This window comes from Tamandua tetradactyla, chromosome 8, assembly GCF_023851605.1.
Source record: "Tamandua tetradactyla isolate mTamTet1 chromosome 8, mTamTet1.pri, whole genome shotgun sequence".
In the NCBI taxonomy this organism is placed as follows: domain Eukaryota; kingdom Metazoa; phylum Chordata; class Mammalia; order Pilosa; family Myrmecophagidae; genus Tamandua; species Tamandua tetradactyla.
The window spans coordinates 50,163,524-50,181,538 of NC_135334.1; the positions used below are offsets into that span (position 1 = coordinate 50,163,524).

The window sequence follows — 18,015 nt, forward strand, 5'->3', positions numbered from 1 at the left end:
GCGAGGCAGCCTGCAGCAGCATTGCAGTGCCACCCAGCGAGGCAGCCTGCAGCAGCATTGCAGTGCCACCCAGCGAGGCAGCCTGCAGCAGCATTGCAGAGCCACCCAGCGAGGCAGTGTGCAACAGCACTGCAGTGCCACCCAGCAAGGCAGCCTGCAGCAGCATTGCAGAGCCACCCAGCGAGGCAGCCTGCAGCAGCATTGCAGTGCCACCCAGCGAGGCAGCCTGCAGCAGCATTGCAGAGCGGGGCAGCTGACTCGGCCTGTGACAAATCACTTCCCCAATCCTGCAGCAGCTGTTGAAAAGCCCCTTCTCAGACCCAGCCTGTTGTTGGGCTGTGACTCTGGCTACCTGAAAGATGTCAATGGCAGGATGCTTCTTCCCCAGGCCCTTTGCTGAGTTAGCATCCAAGGGAGGTTAAGCCACCACACATTTATGGCCTGGCCCAGAGCATTTCAGGTAGCTCATCCGTCTCCTAACTTTTACATCAATACCATAAAATAAATTGCACTGACGTACTATAAATATTCTCCAGATTTTATTTGAATTTGCCAGCATAGGATTTTTCCAAAGGGAAGAAAAAGGGATCTGTATTACAAATTATAATCTTTTTTCATTGCCCAAAATTAAAAAACAAGGCATAGTTTTACTTAATTTATCTTAGAAAAACACAAGTGCTTTTAGGAAAATTTTATATTTATTCATTTGACTTTATTTGTAAAGGGTCTGAGGCCAGTCAATTAGACCTTTTACATGTATTGTCCCTCTGTTGGGTCTGTAAAGAAGCAAATGTTTGAAAACACACTGAAATTCAAAAAAATAACAAATGTGTGTTATTCATCAAGGCAGTCCTCCCTGGAGACTGTACATTCATTCCTCCAATCCTGTGGTCCCAGAGAACGTGCCGCCCAGCCCTGGGAGGTGGGAGGTAGGCGCTCTCGTGAACCCACATTAAGATCAGTAAACTGAGGAATAGAGATTAGGTGAGTTGGCTCAAATAACACAATTTTAACATGGTAAAACCAGGAAAGGAAGACTTTGTGCTCCAAATGCCTGAGGAGTGTGAGTGTGTGGGTGTGTGGAATGCTTATTTGTGGTGTGTGTGTGTAGTGTGTTTGTGGAGTGGAGCATGTGTTTGTGGTGTGGTGGGGAAGGTCAGATGTGGAGAATAACACGGAACACTTTCCTCTGCACCCACCATGCTCCCCAAGACCTCTGCAAAGGTATCAACCTTTCAGTGCTGCAGACTTGGCTCTTTCACCTCTGCTAACAGAAAGACATCCATCCTTGCCATCCTGCAGGGGAAGGGGAACAAGCACCAGGGGGCCAAAGCAGGAGGACGAGGGAGCAGCTACTGGGAAGGAGTTGACCTCTTCTGCCCCATGCCGTTCTCATACTGATCCTTCCTTGGTCCTTGCATGCACCAAGCTCCCCATGCATCACCGAGAGGGTGTGGCACGGAGAGTTTGACAAATCCGCTGCCTGTGCTCACCTCAGCGTGGCTCCGGGACCTGTGGGCATCCTCTGACCTGCCTGAACCAAGGGGGCTGATGGACTTCTTGGCCAGGGGATGAAGTTCCACAAGGGACATGCTGTTAATGTGAGCAGCAGGCTAGTTCCCCCTTCCAGCAAATCCCCCCCACCATTTCATGGGCTTGTCACTCCAGCCAGGGTGCCTCAGGTCCAGGCTAGGGACGGCAAGGCAGGGGGCTGTCATTGCTAACAGGTGGATCTTGGCACTGCGGCCCCTCCACATCCTGAAAGCCGTGTTGTGGGGAGCACAGGGCCCAGAGGATCCTCTTACCCTCCCTGCTGCAGTTCTGGTCCAGGAGCCCACAGGTGATGGTGTTTAGGCAGCTGTTGAAATAAGCCAGGAAGCAGCTAGTGATAGAGTCCCTGGGGAACCTGAGAGGCCATTTCTTCAGGGTTGATGGTGATGGCAAGGCTGATGCAGTTCAAGGGGCCAGGCAGATGGTGATGATCACCAACGCCACAAACGGTGAGAAAGCTCTGGACGTCGCGGGGCCACCGGCACAGCACGCTCTCTGACGTGGCCTTCCCATACCTGGAGCACCAGCACCCAGAGGCGCAGGTAACAGAAGGAGACCACAGCGAAGGCGGGGAGGGAGCGGGTGCCCACCCCTGCCGCCATGTGCTGGGCGCTGGGCTTCTGGACAAAGGTGCAGGAGCAGACGCAGGGGCCATGCTCCAGGGACCCAGAGGTAGGGCACCAAGGCCATGCTGGGGAGGAGCCAGATGAGGCGGGTGTCCGGGAGTGGGGGGGTGGGGGCGGTGCCAGCAGACCCGGGGGTAGGCTGCGCCCGTGCCGGATGCAGCAGGAGTGGTTAACCGCGCTGGGGATGGTAGAGACGGGGCCGATGACACTTAGGCCCATCCAAAGGCGCTGGCCTTGCAGTGCGTCTCCCCAAGGGCCTGGCCGTCATGGAAGACAGACACCTGGATTAGCGGGGTAGGTACACGGAGACCACCAGGTCCGCCAATGCCAGACTCACCAAGAACAAACTACCTGGGACAGGAAACATCCAGCAAGAGACAGTGTGAAGCCCCATGGTTTCTACTCTGCAGACCATCCTATCCTTCACTCAGTTACTGTTAACCTAGAACATGAAAAACAAGTGACTTTCAGACACACAGAGTTCAGGCTCAGTTTGCATCTCTGCCACTTACAAACTGTATCACCAAGGTAAGTTTCTTAACTCTCAAAGCCTTGTTTTTCTCATTGGCAAAATGAGGTTAATAATACCTACCTCACAGATTAGCTTGTGAGAATTAAATAATGATGTGAAGTGCCTAAGCACACAGTGGGTATGCAACAAAGATTAGTGTTTTCATGATAGCCACAGATGTTCCAGGCCTTCGCATCACGTAAGTTCCAGCAAGAATGCTGGAGAAGAAAGAGTCTGAAATTCAGGAATATGGATTCTCCACCATCTCCCTCCACCTCTCTGCACGTCAACGTGACAAGTTCTCCTTTTGCATCTTCTCCCCACTAGTCAACAGATCACTTTCTATGTATTTTTAAGTTATTTTTTCTAAATGCAAATTCCATCTTGCAGCTGGACAGAAAGGTTTTAAGAGTGGGAGTCATGTACTTCTGGTCTCTGGTGCCTTGTCTGAGCCAGCTGTCCTGGTCCTGTTGTCACATTGATGGCACCTGGCTCAGTCCCAGTACTATGGAGGGAGAGGAAGCTGTCTGCTTTCCTTTTCTCACAGCCTTGAGAGGCCCTTCCTGCTTTGCCTGTACTGTCCCAGGCTTCCTGCACGGCCTTTCTCCTTTGAATAGAGTGTTCTCAGAATCATCAAGTTCAGCCAGCCAGAAAGAGCCTCAGGAAACCACAACAGCCATCTGTGAATATGCTTTAGATACATTCTGATTTCGAGCCCTACGGTGGAGACAAGGCTTAACCAAGAAGAACACAGGTCCCTGGAGCAGATAAGTCCTGAAATGCAGAGGGGCCAGCCTCTCAACAACAATTAGTTCCATCCCCCTATCCTATATTACTGACAGCCCCATACAACATGAAAAAGTTAGAATGGGCATAGCCCAAATACCCCTAAAGAGTGAGAGAAAGATCAAAAGTAATGATGGAGTTATGTAGAGAAGGTAGGTTTAACAAATGAGTATGATTGCTAAATCATTATATTGATATTTCTTTTAATCCCCAGTATCTTAGAGTTGCTAGAAGTAAAAACCTAAAATTGTGGAATTGTAACCCATATCAAACTCTGAAATCTGTTCTACAACTAATTGTTGTGATGTGCTTTGAAATTTATTGCTTTTTTGTATATATTTTATTTTTCACAAAAAAAGAAAAAAAAAAAAAAGAACACAGGCTCTACTCCTCAAGGGCTTCGTTTTAAAACCAACACTGACGCATGAATAAAAAGTGCTAAGAACCTGAATCCTTTGCAAAATGAAGCTAAGAGCATGAGCAGCTCCAACCCCAGTGCCATTTGTTTCATAACCATGTTTTACTTTTTGAGCACCTACAATATGCTTAAAAGATCATCGTAGGCGTCTGGAGAGGTCAAGGTAGCACGAAAGAGGCAGCAAAGCCAGAAACTTCTGGGAAGATGGTAGAACAGGAGAAGCAGATCTCACTTCTCCACCTGAAACAACTAGAGAAGAGGCAGAAAAGGACCAGGACAGCGGTTCCAGGGTACGGGTGAGCAAAGGGAACTTGAAGACCTGGATGAAAAAGTGGAGAAATTATGATTGAGAGTTAGGGTGAGTTCATTCGATCATGACCATACCTGGGGCCGGCCGCTATGCGCTGGCCAGATCAGGTGGCTGAGGAGTCGCACACTCGGGCACTCCAGCTTCCGCTGCCAGCTGGGGAGACCATCCCTCTCAGCCTCACAGCTGGGAGTCCCCGTGTGGGAACCCAGGAGCCAGCAGACTCGCTTCATCCCCACACAGAGGCCTACCCCCATCCCTGAAGCAGGCCACTGAGGGCGCCTGGTTTGGGGGAGACTGGAGGGCCCTCTCCTCAGGAGGAGGGGGGCACAGAGCAGAGCCGACCTGACAATTAGCTGGCAAGAGAGACACTCTGGGTCCTGCTGCCTCCATCATTTCTCCATGGAGGCCAGAGTGCTCACGGCGCACAGGCTGAGATGCAAAGACAAGAGCTGGAGCTGCTCTGCAGCACCAAGCACTTTCTCCACCCCCACCCCTGCCGGTGCACACCAGCTTGGGTCTTGCCGTGAAAATCAGGGCACTCCCCAGCCGGCTGCAGGCTGGGGAAGCGAAACCCCTCAGTCTCACAGCCCAAGGTCCTTCCATGCAGGAGCCCGGGAAACACCAGACCCATCATGCCCACAAGCAGATTCTCGGTCAGCATGCACAGTGCCCACTCTCCACCCCTGGAGCTGGCAGCAAGGAGATGTGCAACCTTGCCTAGATTGTTGCCTGGTCTGGTCCTTGCCCAGAAAGCTGCTATAGTCAGGAAGAGGCAGGTTTATTGGAAAGAGGTGGACAAGAGCTCCATCTGCTGGCAAGACTGGGAAAGTGTACTCTAGCAAGCTGCTTTTCTGCCCAGCCTTTGACAGGCTTCCAAATAGAGTTGCACCTCCTGCGTGAGACACCGGTCCTGGTGTGGTGGGAAATTACAGACAAGCCAAGTGCCAAAAGAGACCTTCAACACAAATGCAAGCAACTACAAAACTTAGGTGAGCGAGGGACATCAGCCCTCAAAATAAATTTATCAAGATAATCAAATGCCTAGAAACCAACAAAACACACAGAGCACATGAAGATGCAAGAAGATAAGGCCAAGCCGAATAACCTATTTAAAAAGTTGGAGGAGACACAATTTAGAACAACTAATCAACAGTGCTCATACAAATCTCCTAAATAACTTCAATGGGTTGGCTAAAAACATAAAGGATATCAAAAAGACACTAACAGGGCATAAAGAAGAATTTGAAAGAGTAAACAGAAAAACACCAGATCTTACAGAAATGAGAGATACTGTAGATCAAATTATAAGTAATGGAGACTCACAACAAGTTTTGAAGAGGCAGAAGGAAGAATAAGTGAAGTAGAGGACAGTGAACTGCATTTGAATGCATAAAAGAACAAATCATGAAAAGATGGAAAAATTGAATCTCAGGGAAATGACTGACAATGTGAAGTGCACACATGTAAGAATCACCGGTGTCCCAGAAGGAGAAAAGAAGAGGAAAAGGCTAGGAAGATTATTTGAGGAGATAATTGGGGAAAATTCCAAACCCTTATAAAAGACATAAATATGCAAATCAAAGAAGCCCAACAAACTCCAAATAGAATAAATCCAAATGGACCCTATCAGACTGACACATGCTGAAGAGGAAAGAGTCCTGAAAGCAGATCTAGCACATACAGGGGAAGAAACAAGACTAAATGTTGACTACTCGGTGGGCACCTTGGAGGCAAGAAGGCAGTGATATGATAGATTTAAGATTCTGAAAGAGAAAAACTGCCAGCCAAGAATTCTTTTGTCCAACAAAGCTGTCCTTCAACAGTGAGGAGGCAATTAAAATTTTACAGACAAACAAATGCTGAGAGAATTTAACATGTGACCTGCCCTGTGAGCAATGCTGAAGGGAGTTCTGTCAGCTGAAAAGAAGACAAGAGAGAGAGGTCTGGAGGAGGGCACAGAATTGAACAGTATTAGTAAGCATAATGTAAAGGATAAAGAGAGAAAAAAATAGATCTAACAGATAAAAACCAAAGGATAAGATGGTTGAATCAAGAACTGCATTTACATAACTTTGAAAATTAATGAATTGAACTCCCCAAATAAAAAATAAAGATTGGATTTACGAATATGATTTATCTATATACTGTTTATAAGAGACTCATCTTAGACCCAAGGATACAAATAGGTTGAAAGTGAAAGGATGGAAAAAGATATTCCATGCAAGTTGTAACCAAAAGGAAACAAGGGTAGCTATACTACGAGACAAAATAAATTTTAAATACAAAGATGTCATGAGACAAAGAAGGACGCTATATATTCATAAAAGTGACAATTCACCAAGAAGAAATAACAATCATAAATGTTTATGCTCCCAATCAAAGAGCTTCAAAGTACATGAGGCAAACACTGGCAAAACTGAAGGCAGTAATAGACATTTCTACAATAACAGTGGAAGACTTCAATGCACCACTCTCTTCTATAGATAGAAAGCCAGACAGAGGCTCAATAAGCAAACAGTAAACCTAGACAATGTGATAAATGAATTAGACCTAACAGACATATATAGATCGTTGCCCCCCCAAACAGCAGGATATACATTCTTCTCAAGTGCTCATGGACCATTCTGGAGGACAGTTCATATGCGGGGGCACGAAACAGGTCTTAATAAGTTTTAAAAGACTGACATTAGTCAAAGCACTTCTCTGACCACAATGGAATGAAGCTGGAAATCAATAACTACGAAGAACTGGAACTTTCACAAATACATGGAGGTTAAACAACACAGTCTTAAATAATCAGTGGGTCAAAGAGAAATAAGTAAATATCTGGAGAGGAACAAAAATGAGAATACAATGTATCAAAACCTACAAGATGTAGCAAAGGCAATGCTGAGAGTGAAATTTATAGCTTTAAACACCTACATTAAAAAGGAAGAAAGAGCTAAAACCAAAGACCCAACTGAATAACTGAAGAAACTAGAGAAAGAGCAGCAAATTAACCCTAAAGCAAGTACAAGAAAAGAAATAACAAAGATTAAAGCAGAAATAAATGACATGGAGTACAAAAGAACAGTAGAGATAATAAAATTAAAATTTGGATCTTTGAGAAGATCAAGATTTACACACCCTTAGCTAGAATGACAAAGTAAAAAAAGAGACTATGCAAATAAACAAAATCAGAAATGAGAAGGGAGTGAAAACCATGGACCTCATAGAAATAAAAAATCATAAGAGGATACTTTAAACAACTGAACACAAACTTGACAACTTAGATGAAATGGCCAATTTCTTAGAACACACAAACAACCTATATTGACTTGAGAAGAAACAGAAGACCTCAACAAACCAATCACAAGTAAAGAGATTCAATCAGTCATCAAAAACCTTCCTACAAAGAAAAACCCAGGGCCAAATGGCTTCACAGAGGAATTTCACACAAACATTTCAAAAAGAACTAACACCAATCCTGCTCAAACCCTTCCAAAAAATTGAGGAAAACAGAATAATACCTAACTTACTCTACGAAGCTAATATCATTCTAATAATAAAACCTGATAAAGATATTACAGAAAGGAAAACTACAGGCCAACCTCCCTAATGAAGGTAGATGCAAAAATTCCCAAGAAAATACTTGCAAATCAAATCCAACGGCACATTAAAAGAATTATACACCACGACCAAGTGGGGTTCATTCCAGGCATGAAGGGTGGTTAAACACAGCAAAATCAATTCGTATAATAAAACACATTTAAAAAATCAAAATGGAAAAATCACATTACCTTCTCATTGAGGATGAAAAGGCATTGACAAAATTCCGCATCCTTTCCTGATAAAAACACTTCAAAAGATAAGAATTGAAGGAAACTCCCTCAATATGATAAAGGGCATATATGGAAAACCCACAGCCAGCATTATACTCAACAGTAAAAGACTTAAAGCTTTCCTAAGATCTGGAATGAAACAAGGATGCCCACTGTCACCACTTTTATTCGACATCGTGCTGGAAGTTCTAGCTAGAGCAATTAGGCAAGAAAAAGAAATAAAAGGCATCCAAATCAGAAAGGAAGAAGTAAAACTCTCATTATTTGCAGATGACATGATCCTATATTTGGAAAGTCAAAATAAATCTTCAACAAAGCTACTTGAGCTAATACACAAATTCAACTAAGTGGTGGGATACAAGGTTAATGTGCAAAAATCAGTAGTGTTTCTATATGCTACTAATGACCTAACCAAGGATGCAATTAAGAAAAAAAATTCCATTCACAATAGCAACTAAAAAAAATCAAGTACCTAGGAATAAACTTAACCAAGGATGTAAAGGATCTGTATGTAGAAATCTACAAAACATTGCTAAAAGAAGACCTAAAGAAGTAGAAAGACATTCCGTATTCATGGATAGGAAGTCTAAACATTGTTGAGATGTCAATTCTACCCAAACTGATCTACAGACACAATGCAATACCAGTCAAAATTCCAACAACCTACTTTAAAGACTTGGAAAACATACTTATCAAATTTATTTGGAAGGAAAAGGGGTCTCAAATAGCTAAAAATATCCTCAGAACAAAGTGTGAGGACTTACACTTCCTAACTTTAAAGACTATTATAAAGCCACAGTGGGCAAAACAGCATGATATTCACATGAAGATAGACATATTGATCAATGGAATTGAATTGAGAGTTTGCAAATAAACCCTCAGATCTATGGTCAATTGATTTTTGACAAGGCCCCCCAAATCCATTGAACTGGGACAGAATAGTCTCTTCAATAAATGGGGCTGTGAGAACTGGATATCCATATCCAAAGGAATGAAAGAGGACCCTTACCACACACTCTATATACAAATTAACTCAAAGTAGATCAAAGACCTAAATATAATACCCAGTACATAAAACTCCTAGAAGAAAATTTAGGGAAACATCTTCAAGACCTAACTATAGGAGGCAGCTTCTTAGACCTTACAACCAAAGCATAAGCAACAAAAGAAAAAATAGATAAATGGGAATGCCTCAAGATTGAACACTTTTGTGCTTCAAAGGACTTTGTCAAAAAGATGAAATGGCAGCCAACTCAATGGGAAAGAAAATTTGGAAACCCATCTATCTGATAAGGGTTTGACATCCGGTATATATAAAGAAATCCAACAACAAAAGGACAAACAATCCAATTATAAAATGGGCACAAGATATGAATAGACATTTTTTTAAATAGAAAATATAAATGCTAAAAAGCACATGAAAAGATGTTCATCTTCATTAGCTATTAGGGTAATGCAAATCAAAACCATAATGAGATCATTTCACATATTTTTTATGGCTACTGTTAAACAAATAGGAAACTACAACTGTTGGAGAGGATGTGTAGAAATAGGAATACTTACTTATTCACTGCTGGTAGGAATGTAAAATAGTAAAGCCACTGTGGAAGACAATTTGGCGTTTCCTCAGAAAACTAAATATTGAGTTGCCCTATGACTTGGCAATTCTGCTATTTGGCCTATACCCAGAAGATCTGAAAGTAGTGACACAAATTGACATTTGCACACCAATATTCATAGCAGCATTACTCACAATTGCTGAAAGATGGAAACAACCCAAGTGCCCATCAACAGGCAAGTGTATAAGCAAAACGTGGTATATGCACATGATGGTATAGCAGTAAGAGGAAATAAGGGCCTGAAGCATATGACAACCTGGACGAAACTTGAGGACATAATGCTGAGTGAAATAAGTCAGGCAGGAAAGGATAGATACTGTATGATTCCACTAATATGAACCCCTCAGAAATGTAAAGTCACAGTCTTCAAATGTAGAATATAGAGGGCCTAGACATAGACAGGAGGGAGTGGTTACCTAATACGTACAGGCTAAGTTAATGAGATTGAACTTAACAGTATGGGAATGGATAGAAGTGATGGTAATTCATTAGCGGGTTTATAAGTAACAGTGCTATGCTGAAGGTGAATATGATTGAAAGGGGTTGTTTAGAGCCATGTACGTCACCGATTAGCACTACAAATATAAATAAGTTCTCGCATGAACTACTTCAAAAGTATGACACTAGTACAAAGAGTTAAAAATAGAAGGAAATATGGGGAAAACTATGTATTGCATGCCATGGCCTATCTTTAATCAGGACATATCACTACTATCATAACAATACTAGGAGCAAATAATTTGGGGGGGGGGCAAAAGTTAAGGGGAGTTTTGGATTTTCTCTTTGGGGTCGGTATGCTTATCTGTTATTTTTCTCTTTGGAGCAATGAAAATTGTCTAAAATTGAGAGTATTGAGGATTGTACAACTATGTGAGGACACTGTGAAACACTGTTTATTTTGGATAAAATATATGCTATATGAAAAGATCTCAAAAAAATCCACAGATTCAAAATAAATAAATAAAAAAAAAGATTCAAGTGCTAGAGAAAATGTGGAGGTGGAGAGAAAGGCACACCTTTTCAGTGTTGGTAGAGTAGCAGAGTGGGGCAGCCCCTCCTGAGAATAATTTAGTGGATCCACAGGAGGCTAAATACAGTGTCATCACATGATTAGGCAATCCTGTTATTGGAAATATACTCAAAAGAGCTGAAAGCAGGAGCATGATTAGATATTTGCACACTGATGTTTATGGCTACATTATCCATGATACCCAATGGATGGAGGCGACCAAAGGGTACATTGACTGAGAAGCAGAAGGGTGAATACATATGTGGTGTATACATATGATGGAATACTGTGCTGCTAAGAAAGGAACAAAATCATGAGGTCTGCAACGAGGTGAATGAACCATGAGGATGTTATGTCGAGCAAAATAAGCCAGAAAGAACAGGACAAATATTGTATGGTCTCATTTAGAAAATACTTATAATTTGGCCCTAGATTGTAAGCTCTTACAGCAATCACATTTATTCCTGTGCTTTAAGTATATTTCTAAATTATGAGATGCTATGCAATAAATATATAACCTGGTATTTTCCTGGAACTTTGGGTACCTGTGTGATACCTAAGACTCAGAGCTGGAGTTCTGCAGCTCTGAAAGTCAGCATTGTTACAGAGAACAAATGTGAAGGAAATTGAAAGAGATCAGCCTTCAATTAGAGATAATAAAGATGCTAATTGAGTTGGGACTAAGGTAAATTAGAATATAGGGCAAAGGATGATATTGTCTGTATTTTAGGACTTTGCCTACTGTATGAGATCAAAGGAAGAGAGATTTACTTTGTCCAAAACCTAAATTTTCTGTAGCACATAATCTAAACCTATCTTGCCAGTTCAGTTAAACAACCTAGATACATGGAGCCTCGAATTCAGAATGAGGTCTCGCAATTCTGTATAGCCTGACATAATATCTGGATATATTCCAGGATATGTTGGGCAGATAATTAAAAAGTATTGGCAAAGTCCCATAAGAGACTGGAGAAAAATAATAGGAGCTATTAAACTTTTCCAACGGAAACATTAGGGACTCCCAAGTTAATAGGCCAAGTCATTGATCTTGAGACTTGTTCTTTATGAAACTTCTATCTGTAACAGAGACGCTTAGCCTACCTATCATTATGCCTAAGAGTTACTTGCAGAGAACCTCTTTCGTTGCCCACATGTGGCCTCACTCTCTCTAAGCCCAACTCTGCAAGTAAAACCACTACCCTCCCCCCTATGTGGGACATGACATCCAGGGGTGTAAGTCTCCCTGGCAACGTGGGTTATGCGTCCCAGGGATGAGGCTGGCCCTGGAACCGTGGGAATGACAATACAGAAAAGGGAGAAAAAAAATGCAGCAAAATAAGGTATCAGTGGCTAAGAGAATTCAAGTAGAGTGGAGAATTTATTTTGGAGGTTACTCTCACACAAGCTGCAGCTACACATTGCTAATTGCCACAGTATCCCAAGCCCCAACCAACGGTATTCCTGAAAATGCTAAAGAATACCTTGGACTCTATCTAAGACTCTATAAATAAAGTTTTTGACTTGGTAAGCTTATTTTTTCAGAAACTTCAAACATCCATATTGTTCCTAGGCCAAATAAGCCTTGAAACTCAGAGGCACCAGTTATTATATCAATGACCAATGATATAATGGTCATTGCCCAGATATCCCCGAAGATTGAGGGAAGAATCAAATGAGGAGGAAGTTAACGGAGAAATTAGGATGTAGTAAGTATTTATAACTACTGAATCATTATATGTAGGTATTTCTTTTTCACTTCTAGTACATTAGAACAGTCAGAAGGAAATACCTGAAACTGTTGAACTTTAACCCAGTAGCCTTGACCTTTGATAATGATTGCATAACTATATAGCTTTTATCTTGTAACTGTGATTGTAAAACCTTGTGTCTGATACCCGCTTTATCCAGTGTATGGTTAGATGAGTAATAAAATAAAGACTGGCATGGAAAAAAGTACATATAAATGCAATCATAAAAAAAAGTAATTGTATTGGATATACAGTTTAGATGCAAGAAAAGACCTGAGTTCAAATGTCCCAGCTCTGCCAGTTGCTAGCTCTATAATCTTTCTCTTCTGTAAACTGGAAGAACAGCTTACCTTGTGAGGCTACTGTGAAGATCAAATGAGAGCGCAGAGCTTGAAATAATTATCTGGAGTGTGACTAGGTGACCGCTGCAGAGAAGAAGCCTAATGAAGCTGGGATTTGATGGAATTTTTATCATTTTGATGCTGTTAAATAATGTTATTGAATACTTGAGGGGTAAGGACAACAAAGAGATGCAGGGAAGGTTTTTCAAAACTTTCAAAAAATAAACATTTCTGGTGGCTCAGTTGCAGAATTCTCACCTGCCATGCTGGAGACCCAATTCCTGGTGCCTGCCCATGCAAAAATAAATAAATAAAAAATAAACATTTCCTATGTGCCAGGTATTGAGGCCAGCAGTAGGGATATAAGGACAAAATGTATCAATTGAGGCAATAAATCTACAGACACAATGAGAATAAGTGCTGTAGATGCTAATGAAGAACCCAAAACAGTGATACAAGAAGGAGGATGCCTCAGAGGTCCAAAGAGGGAGATGTTAGAAGGGTAGGTTAGGATGGGTCAGAAAGGGCCAGGAAGCAGCTCTTTTTAATTCCAAAGCCCCTATTCCTTATATCAGTAGTCTTATTGCTTCTACCACTGTTCCTATTCCTACCAGCTCATCCTTACTGAGTGTTTACTAAGTGCCAGACACTATTCATCTATCCCTGACCTGAGGAGTGGGGCTCTCCAATGGGGCTCACAGGAGAACTCAGGCCTGAACTACAGACCACTCATCCCAGGCTCCTGAGCTCAGCTGCCCTAGTTATCCCTTCGCTCCTCCCCTCCTTCCCACCAGCAGGAGCCCTCAGGAACACAATGGGAGCTGAGCATGGTCTTTTAAGTCTTCTGGCCTCTTGCCACATGGTAAAAGCAAGCTATCAGAGCCACTGTGAAAGACAGTTTGGCAGTTCCTCAGAAAGCTAAGTATAAAATTACTATACGACCCAGCAATCCCACAACTAGGTATATACCCAAAGGAATTCAAAACAGGGAATCAAACAAATACTTGCACACCAGTTTTCATAGCAGCATTATTCACAACTGCCAAAAGGTGGACACAACCCAGGTGTCCACCAAGAGATAAATGGATGAACAAAATGTAGCCTATACATGCAGTGGAATATTATTCAACCATAAAAAGGATGAAGTTCTGATGCAGACCACAACATGGATGAACATTGAAGGCATCATTTTGAGTGAAATAAGCCTGATTGGGTCTTGGTGCAGTCTTGTGCTCTATCCATTTCATTCTCAGCCTGTTCACTGCATCTACTAGAGGATTTCCGTTGCTGATTTCCCCACTCAGGCTTCTGCTGGGTCTCAAGAGAACCAGAGGTTTCCTCTCGAATTTCTTGGGCTCAGCTGAATGGAAAGCCCTTGCCTTTTCCCAGAATTGTGAGTGTCCTTTTGAAATGTGGTGGTGGTGTGGAAAGATGGAGAGACCTGGGGTAATGTCAGTTCTGCTGCCTTCTGGCTGTGTAAGCTTGGACAAGTGGCTGAACTTCTTTCTCTGCTCCTGTCCCTTCATCTGTTCCCTTCTTTTCTTTTGGAGGTCTACCTCCCCGACTTCCTCCATGCTCACATGGAAGAACACCAGTTCTTTTCAATGCCGGAGTCTTGGTCTCCCTAGGACCTCCTGGGCTCCCAGCTGAACGGCAAACAAGGTTTGGCACTTGCAAGCACGTGCAGAGAAAGTCAAGAGCTGCTGGCGCGGGTGCCAGCTCCGCCAGCTGTTTCCCTGGGAAAGCCGAGTCAAGCTCTGCTGTGTTAATGTGGCTCATCCCCTAATAATGCCCCTGAGGCTGGCATACAGCTTGTAAATAGTGGGAAGAACACATTCAGCTCCACGTGGAAAGTGATTCAATTACTCTCCCCTATTACTCCGACTGTTCCTAAAGGGCTGCCATCAACCAGTTCCTGCTGTAGATTCATTGGCCCAGATGCTCTACCTTCTCTCGGCTTCTTGACATGATTCCAAATTAAGTGAATAAAATTTTTGTTTTGTCTCCCATCTGTAAGAAGCCAGGTCCTATCTGGATGATAATTCAGGGGGATCCAGTTCTTTACCCACTTCTTCCCTGGACAGGTGAGAAATCCATCAAGCTGCACCCAGCACTGCTCAGCACTTCACCAGAGACTAATGAATATTTATATCACAAGTCCCAACAGGCCTTACTTCTGTCTGCCTCATCAGACAGGGTGCATTAGTGGAGAGAGGCTCGGACAACAGGGCTTTGTTCACTAATATGGCATTCCTTTCCAATATTCATATGCAAAGTACATCCCTTCACATACCCATCAACCACATCCCCACCCCCACCCCCTGCCTCTCTTCTTCTCTCCTTCTGTTTCCCAGGTAAGATCTTGGATTCAGGAAAGATCTTGTGATACAGGAAAGAGCCAGCTGGAGCTGAGCTAGGTAGTCTTCATCAGATGGGAGAATTCTGGAAGTTAAGCTACCTCCATCCCTTGCCCCTTTTCCCTGTGCCTGCCATCCACGCTCACAAGAAGAGCTGAGTTGAATTGTCCCTGGTCAATGGGCTAAAAGACAATGTGGAAGTAGATCTAGATATTCATTGATTTACTGAGTACCTACTATGCACCTGTTCTGATGATTCCAGGGCTTAGAGGACTGGAGAGCAACAGAGATATACTCCCTGTTCTCACAAGGCTCACAGTCGCATAGAACAGGCGATTAAATGAAAACAGTTTGCGATGAGGGTTACAATAGAAGTCAACAAATAACCTCTCATTTCTAAGGAGGTTAAACTTCCTGGGCCTTGACCTCTTTTTCCTTCCATTCATCCACCTATTCAAACGTGCAACACCTTTATGGAGCGCCAGCCACACTCTGGGCATGTATCGGGGAAGAGACATGGTAGGAAAGCGGCAGCTGTTCAGAGGCCGACAGTTCAGAGAGCTGGGAAGAGGGAGACCGAGGTCAGCCTGGGGCTGGGGACAGTAGTGGGGATGGGACTGGGGAGCAGGAGGGGCTAAACAAAATCACCAGGCTGGAGCAACAGGCTTCCTTCATTCCAGAATGGAGTGTTGAATGGGAAAAGGTAATAAGAAATAACTGAATATGAGATACTGCTTCTAGTTATGTTCTGCGAATAGACATTTGAAGTCATTGAACAATTTATTAAAGACTTGATTTCTTTACAAATACTAAAATGATGTACTTCTGTAATAATATAAGCTCCTAATTAGATCCCTAATGCTTTGAGGGCAGAGACTGTTTTCTTCCAAAATCACATCATTTATGAAAACCCCAGGGTGCTGGGACGAATCATACTAGGGCTGAGCTGAAATCTAACTTTGCTCTAATGAAAAAAAGAAAAGGTTTGCTAAGCAAGCAAAAAAATTGTGATGGGGTGTTTTGGTTACTTAAGAAAAAACTATCATTAGGAACCTAAGAAGCATCCATTTAGACTACTGAATCATTATATTGATATTTCTCTTTAGTCTCTAGTGTCTTAGAGCAGCTGGAAGGAAATATCTGAAATTGTGGAACTGCAGTTCATATCATACTTTGAAATTTGTTCTATAACTACTTGTTGAAATGTCCTTTGAAATTTATCACTTTTTTTGTATATAGGTTATATTTCATTATAAAAAAAATTTAAAAAAAAAAGAAGCATCCATTTAGAAACAAATAACTGAGATGCTTATTACAAATCATTCTTCCATAAACATCAAAAGAGATCTTTTGGAAACTATCAGTAGTATTTTATTACTTCACATTTAATAATAACAATAATTGGTGAGGTACCTTAGAGTTTACCAGGTACCTTGACATAAATTGACCCACTCGTTCCACATAAAAATCCCATAAGGTTGACAGTATGACATATTTTACAGATAAAGAAACTGAGGCGTGGATTATGTGAATCTCTCATAGCCATAACAGAGAAAGAGCTGGAAGGAATGAGCAGAGAGGCAAGGGGAAGCCAGAAAACAGCAGTGTAAGGGGGTGAGGTCAGGGGTACAGAGAGTTTCCTGGTCATTGGAGACAAATACCACAAAAGTAAGAAAGAACAGAAAAGTGCCCATTTAACTTGACAATTAGGAGCTCATTAGTGACATTAACAAGAACAAATTCTATTGAGTGTGGGAGGGCAAACTTTTGCACTGCACATTGCTGTCTCAATCAGCTTGGTCTTCAAGAGAAGGAGAACAGTGGAGTGGTACTTAGGCTATTTCTTTGGGTGGAAGCCATGTGGGCTTTTGTTGTTGGTCTATGAGAGAGACTTGCATCGGGCACATAACAAGCACTGAGTAAACGTTAGCTATTATTCACTGCTGTTTTTAAAATTATAACTAGTTGCACAGAAAGAGTAAGAGGCTGATATCCTGAGAGCGGTATTCCTGTGAGATAAGATGTACGAAGCCCCAGAGGACACGAGGTCAACGATGGAAGCAGAATGTTGCCTCTAGACTGTAAACTCCTTAAGAACAAGGTCTCCAGTTTCCAATTCCCTATTTTTCACTCTTTCAGCAATAAGTAATTCAAATTGTAAGACCCACTAGCAGCATTTGGGATTATCTGAGCTTTGTGGCATATCGTGTCTAAATATGGAATCCAAGTTTCTGAAAATAAAGGCAGTCAAACTTTATACTCCAGGGCTATTGAGAGCTACAGAGGAGGAATTAAAGAGGATTATGAGCTTTCCTGATCATTCAGCTAAAGACATAATTACCGGATATAAAATGTGTTCATTTTTGCTCAGAGAAGAGATAATAATGTATCTGTGGCCGAAATGTGAAGTTGGAAAGTACAGACAACATTAGGGAGGAAGCCCACGGAAGTCCAGTTTGGTTTTTGGCTGATGAGAAGTGCTCCAAACCTCACACAGCTCAGTGGGTCAAAAGATACCTGTCACCAAGTAACATCTTCATGAGCAGTCGGTGGTAGGATAAAGCTTGGACGACGCGGGGTCCACCTCACCCTGCAAACTCCTGGAGGGCAGGAGTGTGGGACTATCACATATTTCCCTGCAGGACTTCCAAGCACCACCCTGTTTATTTGTTCCTCATTCATTCCTTAAGTCAACAAGTGGAGGAGAGGAAGGGACAAGGAATAGGGGGCCACGTGGACCAACGGGGGGTGCAAAATACCTGCACAGGCAGAATATTTCCTTTAGGAGCTCTGCAAACAGCCACAGATTCCAGACAGGAGATGGTGCAGCTGCTGAGCGCTGCTGGGTGCCTGGAGGAAGGGCAGCCTTGCGAGTATGGACAGAGTAGACCCTGAACAGGGACTTGTATGTTCAGCAG

The 18,015-nt window shown here is 42.7% G+C and overlaps 1 protein-coding gene across 1 annotated transcript; it reads right to left on the bottom strand.

The window, feature by feature from the left end:
• Positions 1-252: 252 nt before the first annotated feature.
• On the bottom strand, positions 253-7,274 carry MTNR1B (melatonin receptor 1B). The gene is given in 8 exon segments (XM_077112061.1): positions 253-1,891; positions 1,893-2,063; positions 2,065-2,220; positions 2,222-2,266; positions 2,268-2,323; positions 2,325-2,398; positions 2,401-2,481; positions 2,484-7,274. Coding segments are annotated over 8 exon segments (894 nt in total). The 5' UTR covers positions 2,593-7,274; the 3' UTR covers positions 253-1,689.
• Between the last annotated feature and the right edge of the window lie 10,741 nt (positions 7,275-18,015).